This window comes from Mesocricetus auratus, unplaced genomic scaffold, assembly GCF_017639785.1.
Source record: "Mesocricetus auratus isolate SY011 unplaced genomic scaffold, BCM_Maur_2.0 Super-Scaffold_6723, whole genome shotgun sequence".
Lineage (NCBI taxonomy): Eukaryota > Metazoa > Chordata > Mammalia > Rodentia > Cricetidae > Mesocricetus > Mesocricetus auratus.
The window spans coordinates 4,839,605-4,853,443 of NW_024429183.1; the positions used below are offsets into that span (position 1 = coordinate 4,839,605).

Sequence of the window (13,839 nt, forward strand, 5' to 3'; positions counted from 1 at the left end):
CTCCTTTGATTGTCTGTGTCAACTGTTCTAGGATTCCATGCTCTCTTGGGAAACTTGGAGACAAGACAGTTTTATTGGGAGTATAAAAAGAGAAGATGAATTGTGAAGTGGCTGTCTTGGCATCTGTAACCAAAGGGGCAAGTCTTGGAGGCTTCTGGTAGAGCAGAGATGGTTAAGGAGCTGGTTAAGGGTGAAAGAGAGCTGAATCTCTCTCTCTCTCTCTCTCTCTCTCTCTCTCTCTCTCTCTCTCTCTCTCTCTCTCTCTCTCTCTCTCTCACACACACACACACCTTGCTCCAAGAAGGCAGGATCACTCACAGAAAGTCAATCTCCAGGAGCTATTTTTCGCTGAAGGCAATACCCATGACAGTGACAATACAGAAACAAAGACATGTTCAGACACATGAGAAAGGTCTCAGAACTCCTGAATTATTGGGTGTTAGTGAGGCCACCCAGCCTCACAGATTAACCACAAACCATTAGTAGTTTCCAAATACCTGACACAAGAAAAAAAACAAATTAATGACACTTAAAAGATGCTCGCTGAGCAGGTCCCTGAGAAGATGAGTATTTTTTAATTTGACTAGTTTGGACTTTTATAGTGAAAAATTCCTTAAAGTGAAAGAAGCACGGAAGTGAGGAAGTGAGAGATGACAGGTGTCAGAAAACAAGGGGTAGAGCAAAGCAAGAGGAAGCATTTGAGAGGAGTCCATGGTCCCCACAGCTGCCAGAGTCACTTCTTCTATTCCTGAATGGAAACTGCCAGGCAAGCAGAGGACAGGCCCTTGGAGGTGATGGTTTGCATGGTCTAAACTAAGAATTTGTATAATTCAAGAGTAATCTTGAGGATGGGTGCTGCGTTCTTGTCTTTACATGTAGAAGCTAAGGGGGTAAAGGTCAGACATATACCTGCCACATACACTGTGGGTGAGGGAGGGAGGCCAGGCACACAGGATGCACTCTGGGAGTGCATATGAAAAGCTTGGATAGGCAAATCCATAGGGACCAGAAACAGGTTGCTGGCTTCCCAGGATAGGCAGGGCTTCAGGACTGAGAGGGATGGCTCTGTGGCTGCAGGAATTTTTATCTGGGTTGGTAGAAATGTCCTAAGGCTGACCATGATAACAACTTCTCAGTCCTGTGAATTTAGTACAAACTATTGAACCATGTATTTCTCTCCTTCTACCCCCCCCTTTTTCTTGTTTTTGCTAAATGTATATGAGGGTTTTGTCTGCCTGCATGACTGTGTACCATGTGCATGCCTGGTTCCCACAGATGCCAGAAGAAGGCATTGGATCCCTTGGAACTGGAGTTTTAGATAAATATGAGCTGCTACGTGTTCTTGGGATCAATGCAGGGTCCTCTGCAAGAGGGTGAGAGCTCTTAACTGTTGAGTCATTTCTCCAGCTCCTGAAGCATACATTTAAATGTGCCAGTTGGGCTGCTGTATATGAATGATACAACATTACAGTTAATGAATATATGTGTGTTTATGTAGGTATGTATGTATGCATGTATACATGTAGATGAATTACTTTTGCATTCCCATGAAAAAGATGTCTGATAGACACAACTTTTGAGAAGAAGCATTTATCTTGGCTCACAGTTTCAACCCTTTTGTCAGGAAAGGCATGATGGAAGAGCTAAGATGATGACAGGCAGAAGGCAGACTGCTCACATTATAGCCAACCAGGAAGCATACAAAATGCTGCCACAATGGATTCCCACCAATTCTAATTGAGGACACTGAGACTCAAAGGGACACAGATACAAGAGAAAGCAGGACTAGCATTCTCTATAGGTCTTCCCAGTCTACAACCAGCCAAATAATGCCTAGTGGGCAATCAGCAGTTATAGCTGTTGTTATACATACTACACTGGTTGGTTTGTGTCAGCTTGACACAAGCTAGAGTCATTGGAGGGAAATGAGCCTCAGTTGAGGAAATGTCTATATGATATTCAGCTATAAGGCATTTTCTCAATTAGTGATCAAGAGGGAAGGTCCAGCCTATTGTGGGTGGGGCCAAGCCTGGGCTGGTGGTCCTGGGTTCTATAAGAAAGCAGGCTGAGCAAGTCATGAGAAGAAACCTAGTAAGCAGCATCTCTCCATGGCCTCTGCGTCAGATCCTGCCTCTAGGTTCCTGCCCTGTTTGAGTTCCTGTCCTGACCTCCTTTGATATGAACAGCAATACAAAAATATAAACCAAATATACCCTTTCCTTTCCAACTTGCTTTTTGACCATGTGCTTTGTTGCAGCAGTAGAAACTCTTAAGACACACACATAGTCTTTGCCAGGTGTGGAGCTCAAAGCCTGGTGTACACTTTCTCACTGGACTTTCCTGCTGTCTTTGGTCCATCTTCACTCTCTGTACCTAGGAACTGGTCTGTCCACTTCAACATATGGACATTTTGAGCCAAATTAATTCTTTATACAGGGGCTACCTCTGGCCTTGTGACATAGCTTGTGGATTCCCCACCTCTCCCCACTAAATGTCAGTTGCACCCTCCTCTTCTCTATGGGGCTGCCAAAAGTTATCTCTCGAGGACAAAATCATCATAAGTTGAGACATGGCTACAGGTGTCTGGATTCCCAGAACTCTCAGCGGAAGCACCCATGCTAGCACCTCCAAGAGGAAGCATCCATTCCAGCACCCCCAGAGGAAGCATCCAAGATGGCATCCTCATGAAAACCAGGAACCCAGAAGATAAAGAGCTTCACTCCTGAAAGGAAAAATAATGAAAGCAAGCAAGAAAACACAAATATTTCCCCAGCCCAACTTTGGAGAACTCTTTGAGGAGAATCAGCTTCTTGAATAATGAAACAGCTTTGGGTACTGTGTTCAGCTTGAATAAAAAAATATGCAGCTGTAATTAAAGCAGGGAAGCTACAAGTCTATTAAAGTTTTTTTCTTTGATACTGGAAAACTCAATTCCTGGCCTATATTTCATAAAACATATACTTGAAAGGGATTTTATATGCCCTTTCCCCACAGAATTTAACAGACTGAATCTTTTTCTGTTTACTTAAGATTGGAGGTGGGTCTATATATAATTCACTCAGGGCATCTTAAGAAAATACACTGGCTGTTAAGGTGAAGATCCTGGATCAATGGAATCTGAGGCCCTGGACTCTGCCCTCAGAAGGGATTGGGTTCTCAGAACAGTGGGGCCTATAGAAGAAGCTGCCTTAAGGAGTTTGTTGGTTGATGGCCCCAGCTTGCCTTGTGGATCCTCAGTTCTTTTTGAACATCACCAGATCCACCGCCAGGGGGCAGATCTGGCTGCACTGAGAAGGCACTTGCTTGGGCTCTGAGTGGCCTGCAAGGTAGACAGACCATTAAGGGGAGAGCACGAGAGGTGGATTTGATCAAAAAGCATTATATGAATGTACAAAACTCTGGAACCACAAAAAGTCGTTATAAAAAAGGAGTAACTGAAGATAAATGCTGTTCTCCTCTTTCTCCCTGTTCTTCCCCTCTACAAACAGATACACACACATGCACACACACACACACACACACACACACACACACACACACACACGGAAATATTCCCTAGACTTTGAGTGGCACCTATGGCTTCATGATGGCATTGTGTTGAGTGAGAATGTTTCAGGATAGTGGGAGGAAATGACACAGTGCCGTCTCTGGAATCATAGAGGTCTAAGCTTGGAACCCAGCTATGTCACCCATGACATTGGGAAGACTAACCTAAATCCATGAGGTTCTGTGTGCTCAGTCCCACAGCTGTTAGGAGGGTTGAGTTGACAGCCAAGGGACAAGTAGTCCAGGGCCTAGCAAAGAGCAGCAGAACAAAATCTACTCAAGATTCTCACTGCTTCACTCTAGGCGGGAGCATCTTCCCTGCCTCTCACGATGGTTCCCAGGAGCATGCTCACTTTTGAATGACTACAGTGTGTGTGATGTATTACCTGCTGGGGTCCTTGACATCTGCAGGCTGTGCCTCTATTCTCACTAAAAACAGCAAATCTACACATGATGGGCTTGCTGGAGATGGTTATTGAAGGAGTGAACAAGTGGCAAACAAACACAGACATTTATTTAAAAACTGAACAAAACGAGAACATGATAGTGATTCAGAATTCCTGCCACCAGGGACCATTTGTTCCTTGGATGGAATTTATCAGTGGCCACCACAGTATGTACCTGGGACTCTGTCAGTCCTGAAAACCTGGGGATGGAGGAGGGAAAAACCAACAATAAAGTCCCCAGGCTTAAGCTTATGACTGAGAAAGAAACCAGGAGGCAGAATTCAGCTCATACCTGGGGAAAATTTATAAACCTATTAAGGTTTACAGTACTGCTGTAATTCCGTAAAGATGGCATCAGACACAATAATCCAGCATCATAAAGTGTCTCGATATGTAGTAATCTCCCATTTGTCAAGGGATCATCACAGAAGTCATGTGTGACCTCTTGTCTCTTTCCTTACCACCTTGCTTCAGACTGAAGTTCTCTTATACTTGGGGCACTAAAAACACTGTCCTTTAGGGGGGTTACACATGTGTATGTTTTAATCAAATCCCTTCCCCTCCAATTCTTCCCATGTCCCCCCACCACGTTTTCTCTCCCTACTTCACGTGCTCTCTCTTCCCCCCTCCCTTAAGCCCACTGAACCTACTTAGTTACTGCCTTTCTGTGCATGGGTGTGGGGTGCATGGATGTGCTTGGGTGGACATGTGTTGACTGTCTCCCCAAGTTTGAGCAGCTGCCCAGGGGCTGCATCCCTGAAGAAAACTGACTCTTCTATAACCATTCTTGGTTATCTGCCACCACAGCCCTCCACTAAGAATGGCAAGCTACCATTTAACAGTCAAACAAGACTTTACCAGTCTCCTTCTACATTTATCCAAGAGCTTCCTGTTACATGTAAAACACACCACAACCAAAGGAACACTTAACCAGGATCAACAAACTGTTTACAAAATCAGCTAGTACCGAATTTAGTCTTTGTAGGATGTATAGTCTGGGTCCAGTTACATGTATCAGTCAGTGACCTGAATGCAGCCAATACATTGATGATTATGTCTGTGTTCTCATAAAACTTTATTTAAAAGATAACAAGCAGTGAGACAGATCTGGTTTGTATTTGTTGACTTCTGTTCATGATGACTGTGCGCTTGCCTATCTCCTAGAGCTTTATGGACACTTCTCTTCCTGAGACACCACCCAGGTCTTTGTAATTCCTTGGCTGTTCTTCCTGGAGCATACTTCCCCAATGGGCTCTTTCTTTCACCATGTTCATCAATATCACTTCACCAAACCTCATTGTCATTGCTCGGTGGATGCTTCCATTATGCCATCATAGACTCTAACCCCTAGATCCATGAGAACAAATAGACTCCTTCTTCCATAAGTTACCTTGCTCATGGTTTCTTATTACAGTAACAAAAATGCGATGAAATACAGGTTCCATCCATCTTTCTTAAGACAAGGGTCTCTCATCAGCCTGGAACTCACCAAGTAAGCTAGGTTGTCTATCCAGGAAACTGCAAGGATCTGCCTGTCTCCATCTACTAAGTACTGGGATTGTAAGTGCATAGCACCATGTCTGCTTTTTCCATTTTATTTTATATGCATGGATATTTGCCTGTATGTATGCATGATCACAGAGGCCATCAGAGGGCACTGGATTCCCTGAGCTGGAGTTACTGATGGTTGTGAACCATTATGTGGATGCTAGGAACTGAACCCAGATCCTCTATAAGAGCAGCTAGTGCTCTTAACCACTGAGCAATCTTTCCAACTGATTGGCTTAAAAAAAGGTTTCATGGATCAAACTTAAGTCCTCATCCTTGCAAGACAAGTCTTTACCCAATCAATATTCTATTATTTTATTAATCAAGTGAGTTAGATTTCAGTTTTACCTTCAATACTTGCTGTCACAAGTCATTCTTTCCTTCAAATTATGAAGAGTGATGGAAAAAGAGTTTGGGGCTTGAGTCCAAAATAACTACAGAAGTTAGAGCAGAGCTACCAGACATTTACTTTAATATGGAAGTCATTGACAGGAGCACTAGAGTTACATTTCTCCAGTTCACCTGGAACTCTAAGGGCCTTTTGAAGAGCATGAGCATGGATGACTGGCAGAAGAGAGACAGCATCTAGGCTAACCCAGGAAGGAACAAAGACCACAAGGTCAAGAGGAGAGGATGCAGGAATCAAGGGATGCCTGTCTCCTAAGACCTCCAAGTCCATGTATAGATGTAGCTGGTAAGAGGGTTTTAAGTGGGTTGGAAGGAACAGTGTTTGAGCTGTGCATATTAAAGATGATGTGTGCACTAACTAGGCTCCCTTTTACAAGATTGAGGGGTTCAATCATTCTTCTCCTCTCATTAGACCCACTGAATGCTCCAGTGATCCAACAGGATGGAGTCCTCTTACATCCAATGGTGCCCACCAGAGGTGGACAAGTATGTAATAGTGAAGACCCTGGAAACCAGACTGAGGAGTTAATAGGCTTGGTTCTGAAATTGTGAGAAACATCTGTTATCTGGGGACAGGGTAAAGAGTCACTGCAGAGATTCTATTTCTTTCTTTTTTAAGTTACTCTTTATTTTTATTTTATGTGCATTGGTGTTTTGCCTGCATGTGTGTCTGTGTGAGAATGTTGGTTCCCCTGGAACTGGAGATATAGACAGCTGTGATCTTCTATGTGGGTGCTGGGAATTGAACCTGGCTCCTCTGGGCCCTCTGGAAGAACTGCCAGTACTCTTAATTGCTGAGCCATCTCTTCAGCTCCAAGATTCTATTTCTAGAATGACTAAGAAGAGTCAAGAGCTAACCAGGTTCAGATACCACTTTTCATACCATTTAGGAATTTTCCCTGTGGGAAGTAGACTCTGATTGGATTATACAGCTCTTTGATAGCATTATTTTATGACCAACTATACTCAAATGATATGCTATTGACATTCTTCCAAGGCTCTGGTTATGACTTGAGGAGATAGGCAAGCATCAGCAACTGTGGCCTTCTTCCTTAACCACAAAACCCAGGGAGAAGACCATACTGAGACAGTCCCACCTTGTTCAAATGAGATAAAGACCCCATAACAAAACCTTGCAGCTATTGAGTAAAGTCCTGGGAAACACATAAATGAAAATTCTCATCAGTATGTATATTTGTGAGAAGAGCAACAATTATCTGCTAATTCCTGAGCTTAGCTGAGATATAGACTAAAAACCCTCTGATTACAAAAAGTGCCTAAACATGGATCAAAATCTAATAAGGCTTATCCTCCATCATGCCAATCTGACTCCTACCCTGCATGAATTCCCACAAAAGTGGGTGGGGATGAGTGGATGGATGCTCCTCTGCAGAACTGATGATGAGTATAAAGAAGAGAAACACCTTTGATCAATAAGGGACTGGTTAACTTGACGGCAGTATACCAGACACGGAGCTGCTTGCCATGGGGACCAACTGGGCATTCATTGATAAACAATGGTGGACTACAGGCGGTGACTTGCCTGTGACTGGGTAGACTCACTTCTGTTGACCCATGACCTATCTTTCACTGTGTAGAGATGCCCAGAGAGAACCTAGAAGTTAGCTGACAGATGGTTCTCTCTAGTTGGTGACTTGATATAATGAGTGTTTTTCACTTAAAGAAGTTAAAAGAAAGCTGAATTCTGTTGTAATCTTAAAAAGTGGTGCATGAGAGAAATACACCATGTGACAGAGCTTGGGTAGAGGGGTTTTTATTGGGGGAAAGTGAGTGAGAAAGTGGGGGAGAGAAGAGGGAAGAGGCCTCTGGGAACAGGAATGGCAGAAATGGAGAGGCAGAGAGTGAAAGAGGAGAGAGAATGACAGGTAGAGAGACGGGCAGAGAAGCAGAGAGAGAAAGATGGGAAGGTGGGCAGGGTAATTTTAAAAGGGAATGTAGTGAATGTGTACAGGTGGTCCTCTTAGTGGCTGCAGCTGAGGGCGCATCCTGTCCAAACCCCAAGGGCAGGTCAGTACAGATGCCTGAATACTAACAGAATTCTTTTTAAAAAATTGTATTTAAGAAAACACTGTAAGGTGGCTATTGTGAAATACTTTGGAAAATGTGAGGTTGGTGGGACATAAGACGGTGAAAGAGAGCATGATTTGAATGTCTGAGAGACCAGTGAAGAAAAACTGCCATGAGAAAAGAGTGTGCCACAAAAGGGACTTTACTACCACCAGCCTATCCCGACTAAATGGGGCTTTTATATTGAGCAGGAAATAAAATGTCAGTCCTCAACATCACAGTCATCCTTATGCGCAGCCGGGTACCAAACAGCAACCATTAGCATCACAGCCAACTTAACTTCATTCAAGCCATTTTGCTGCTAAGCCACGTTGACCTCTCAGTATGGACAACTGTTCCAAAGGCCAATGGATTTAGTTATTTTCCCCATGTCTGGTCTGGTCAGATTTCTTTTAAAATTAGATAGATCTACCTGGAAGAATCTGGGATGAAAATGGAGCAGGAGACATCCCTGTGCTCCCATCACCTTTTCACAGAGGGGTCTGGCTCTGCAGAAAATGAGGTTCAGCTGCTCCTGTGTTAAATATTCTGTCTGGCTCTGGTATAGCACTGCCACAATTTCAGTTCATGTTTTTCTCATTGCCGTTTTTCTCATGTGGCTGTGAATGCCAGTGGGGAAGGGCAATGTCTATCCTCTTACTGTGGTGCCCTCAGAGCTTAGCACAGGTTGGCACATTCAGGATGTTTGAGGAAAATATTGGAGAAGAAGGGGAAGAAAGTAGGGAAGGCAGTATGGGAGTCATGGGGTAGTCAAGGAGGTCAGCAGATGATCTAGCCTGTCTTCTATAGCACGGAGAATGGCGAGCACAGCACATAGGCGCTGCTCCTTCTTACAACTCTGATGTGTACCTATGGGTCATGGCCCCATCTGAAGGGACACTGAATGTGACCAACATGGTACAAGGACTGGAAACAGACAGTTCTTACATTACTTTGTTCCCTGATGCCTCTCAAGGAAACATCCAGGGTAGCCAAGGCCAGTCCCATGAGGAGCTCTTGTGTCTTGCAGGAAGGCTGCCTAAAATCTTATATCCACATTGCCTTCTTCACAGTTGACCAAATGTTCTGGAAGCTAAAGTTCCCTGGAGATAGTTTCATCACCCTTAGACTTGCAGGTGAATGGTGGACATCCCAGGCCTCCTGTCCCTTGACTAGAATAATTCTCAAGGGTGTTGGTGGTTTTTTCTTCCACTTCTCCGGAGGCTTACACTCCATATACCCACCCTGACAGCCTCTCCACTGCATATTGCACTGGCTGACCTCCCGCCCTGGGCTTCTCTCCCCTGGGCACCACACTTGCCCTTGAGTCTCCCTTAGAGTATGCTAGGGGAAACCCTCATGGTTGCTCATGGTTAGCCTTTTACAGAGCACCCAGGAGACCAGTGGGGACAAAACATGTGTGAATTGGTGTCAGCCGGGCACTCAGGGTCCTGGCACACGTGTCCTCTGGGAATCCTGAGGTCCTAGCCCTCTTTTTTTGCTTTGGTGTGTCTTGGGAACTGGCTGGCTTGTGGAATGTCCACAGTTGGGATTCAGGTTCCATAAATCAACACTGTGACTATAAAAAGAACTACACCACCATCATTCTCTGCCGATGCACCTTCGTTGGGAGTGATTCCCCAGAATAACACCCTGGAGTTTAGTGCTGAACAGCTGGGAGCAGTCTCCTGTCTGTCCCTGTAGATAAATACAGGTGACCTTCCTCTGTGATGGATGGGTACTGATGGCAGCTGGGTACACAGGGATGTGGCACTGATGCCTGGCTTGTTGGGAGATGAATTCTCCTTCATACCAGCAATGTGTCTCTTTGTTTTAACTTTACTGAAGGGACCAATGTCAGGGAATTGAGAATAATCTCACTATTAAGGGCATACCAGCATTTTCTGAGCATTTGTTATAATCTAAGCACTGGATACAACCTGCTGTCTCATTTCATCCCATGTACAGGCTTTCAACTAGCTACTGTTCCATCCTGCTCCATCTCATGAACAAAGTAGTTGAGGTTTCTAGAAGGTTCAGTGACTTGCATGATGTCTCACTTTGTTAAGAAACTGAGCAGGAGACATTGAACCCCAGGCTAAGGTGGCACCCAGAAACAGCTAAGTAACATGTGGAGTTGGGTGCAAAATGACAGTGTAACCCCTTGTTCATCAATGATTAAAAGCTTAGGACATTGGTGACAGCACAGTAAACAAGAAGGGTATCTTCAGAGCACTAAGCTCTGTGAAGCTATGCAGGTCACACCCTATGCCACTGGTCACAGGTAGGCTGACTTTTAAGAAAGTGATGAGTTACTCAAGAGGGTCTCATTGTCTCATCCTCTTTCCCCCAGAGCCTTCCCCCAGAAGGCTAACAATAAATCAATATGATTCAGTGAGTCCAGTTGTTGTCCAGGAAGACTGTTCATTTTCCATCAGAAGCTGAATCAGTTCATTGGACAGAACTGCACAAACCCAGACATGCCCCCATCTGGACCTACTTACAGTATGGTGCTACCATCAGAGCAAAACAGACCCACAAGTTGGGTGTCTCATAGATCTCAGGCTCATATGGGGGGCAAAAGTGAATGAGGAATGTTGGGCACACATGCAGATGAGGCTCTCAGCAGGAAGCCAATGCAGATTCTGTGGGCCGTAGACCCCAGGACTGAGCTTAGTGACTGTGATGCTTAGTTTTTACTTGTCAACTTGCCACAACTAGGACCACTTGGTAGTATACATCTGTAATCCCAGCATCAAAGAAGTGTTGACAGGGGGATCCTAGGGCTTGCTGACCAGTCAGAGTAGCAGAAATTGTCATCTCCAGGCTCAGTGAGAGACTCTGTCTCAAAAATATAAGGTCGAGAGTGATTGAGAAAGTCCTAACAAAGGATCAGGGAATTGTGAGCATGTCAGAAGTAATCACTTGCATAACCAGTCTGGAAACATAGAACACATGGTATAATTTGAAAAGGGCCTCAATTGGGGAAGAGGGTTAGAGGAGGGTGGAACACCATCCACCATCACAATGCCCTGAGACTGTCCTCCCTGCAATTTTCCTACAGGGTGCTAGTGAATCTAGGCAGTTGCACACTAAGAATGTCTTTCCCGCCCCCAGTATCTACCTTCTTGACATCAAATTTGACTAGTTTCTTCCCATGACTGCTCTAGAGTTAATCCTAGAGGCTGCTGATGAAAGAAGACCAGGACCATTCTGCACTCACAGAAGCATCCATTCTACACAGCTGTACAAATCTTATGCTTTTTATGGGATAATATCAATCACAAAGAGAAGTGCAAGCCGCTTTATGTTTCCTGGAGATGTGTCTGTCCCTAACTGAATAGCTTTGTGCATTAAGAAATTCGACCTGCATAGAGGATTCAATTTTCCCTTAAAAATATGACAAGTATACAAAGCAATAGCACCTGAAACGCTCCTAAACTTTACAGAAGGACATAGCTGTGGGAGGGAGATTGGCCCTCATCTCATCACATACATGTACTATACAGAGATGAGGCATGCTCACAGCCCCCGGATGCACTATGGACTTCAATGCTGGGCTCATGTTTTCAGCTTATCGGTATTCCAGTCGCTCATACTTGGGGTCTGGGGACTACACACAGAAAGAAGGAATCATTCTTTGCTCTGCTCACACGTCTGGCCTCTTTAATCGCTTTCTCCATCCATCTTGCTGAACTGTTCTGCCCCTCAGCCCCTTTAAGTAGATTTCTGCAAACATTAAAATCAAAGTCCAGAGTCTCTGCCATCAGAAGTCCTCTCTCCTTCAAAAGCAACCCCTGGAGAGGTGCCATGAGGTTGATCTGCCCTGAAGTGATCTGACTTGCCTTCACCTGCACAGGCTGCACCTCCTCAGGCCTGTTACCAGTCCTCTCCCTCCATCTCTCCCCTATAACACCTTTGGGAACACACAGCAAATTTGCCATCATTTGTATGAGAGCACATTCAAATCTGGGAGGGTAGGTGTCTGCTCCTGTTCTTTTGGGGGAAGTGATGAAGAGCATAGAGACCAAGTTTGTGAAGCTAAAGGGAGGTTTGAGGCATCTTGCATATGATTATTCACCTGGTAGTCTGGGGAGGTTGCCATGGCAACATTTTTCAAAGTCTCTAGTATCTACATGTCATTGATACATCCCATCAATTCAACAAAGGGAGAGAAGCAGCCTAAACTGGTCCCTGTCTTCTCTATGGCTTGCCGACCGACTATTTTGTTCATTGTTTAGTCAAAACCTCAGAACCAGCAACAGGAACGCCCTTAATACAGGGCTTTTCACACAAATGTATCTGAATGCTTAAAATCACACTTAACTTGAACAGGAATTGCTTTCTTCTTTGTTCTTCAGTTTCACAGCATTTTGCTCACAAGTAACTTTTTTCTGCTGGACACTAGGTACCTTAATTAGAATGTTCTGGGTCCCTAAAAGGGGGGCTCTAAATTCTAAGTCTTTCCCAAAGAAGTTAAACATGGTGAAAGATTGCTAGGCCCTGAGGCATCCTGGAGTCATTTTCATAACAGTAGCTACAAGCATTTCCAGAGAGAGAGAGAGAGAGAGAGAGAGAGAGAGAGAGAGAGAGAGAGAGAGAGAGAGAGAGAGAGAGAGAGAGAGAGAGAGAGGTCTTGCCTTCGGCCTTTTGCCTGAAGACAAAAGGTGTCTCTCCAAAAATCTTCTAAGGAAAAAGGAACAGGTCCAGCCTGTCACACCAACATTGTTCTTCTTGAAAGGCAATTATGAAAAGGACAGAGCAATTTATGTAGAAGGCAGCCATTCTCATCAAAACTCCACAGGGTGCACAGTTATGCCTTCAGCCCTCACATTGTGAGTGAAATATTCAGTGTCCAACACTAACCAGGATTGGAGTCCTTGATGGTGCATCACCCCTGCAGACAAGGGAATATATTTTCATAGTTTGCAGTCCCCCAGTTGTTCTCTGAGGGCTTCCAGCCCTTGCTAGAATCCAGAGAAACCTTAATGCTATTTCATGACAACCAGTCAGAATCTCCAAAGACGACCATGTGCCACTTTCAGGGCCACCATGCTGATGGCCAGCCAGTGTGACTTACCTGTTGGCGATCCTTCCATGACATGGCCAATGTAAGGGCCTTCCCGAAAGATGGGTCTATTATCGTTCTGATCAATCACAATGACTTCCAAGGGCACCGGCCCCTCCAGAGTTTTGCCACTGACATCCGTGGTCTCCACAAACAGCTGTATGAGCATAGAGATTGGGAGAAAAAGAAAGCATTATTTTAAAAATCAAAATAAGGTCCCTCAGAGAGAGTATGTTGTATCAATAATTTTTTGAGCTTTGGATAATATTCAAACTCTGGTTTCCATGGATTGTCACCAGGATGAGAACAGAAACTAAATAGTTTACAATGAAAGGCAAAGATCAGCATGTATTACATCTCCCCTTGGAAAAACCATAATTAAATCATCAAATCTGCATAGAAATTTAAATACACAGACGCAGACAGATGGAGAGGCATACACATACATACATACACACACACACACACACAGACAGACACACACACCCATGCACGCATGCATGCATGCATGCACCATGGTTGGGGAAACAGGCTTACACTGTTTTTCCAGCATCATTATCCTTAAAAGGAACATTATGCTAATAGAAACAATAGGTGAGTCATCATGAACTGAGGGAAACCCAGAGTTTCTGTGGTCATGCTGAGGATACACTCAGATCAATACACATCTAGAGGCATCCATCCCTCAGGTAAGAGGGCTGGTATGGGCAGAGCCCTGCTGCAGCCTCAGGAACTCTGTCCCCCCTTAAACAGCTC

General features: G+C 44.5%; 1 protein-coding gene across 1 annotated transcript in view; it reads right to left on the reverse strand.

Annotated features, from left to right (window-relative positions):
• Cdh13 (cadherin 13) overlaps window positions 1–13,839 on the reverse strand; it is a 973,690-nt gene that overhangs the window by 315,756 nt on the left and 644,095 nt on the right. The window contains exon 6 of the mRNA XM_005073074.4: window positions 13,096–13,240. Within this exon, the coding sequence (XP_005073131.1) occupies window positions 13,096–13,240 (145 nt within the window). The remainder of the gene's footprint in view (window positions 1–13,095; window positions 13,241–13,839) is intronic.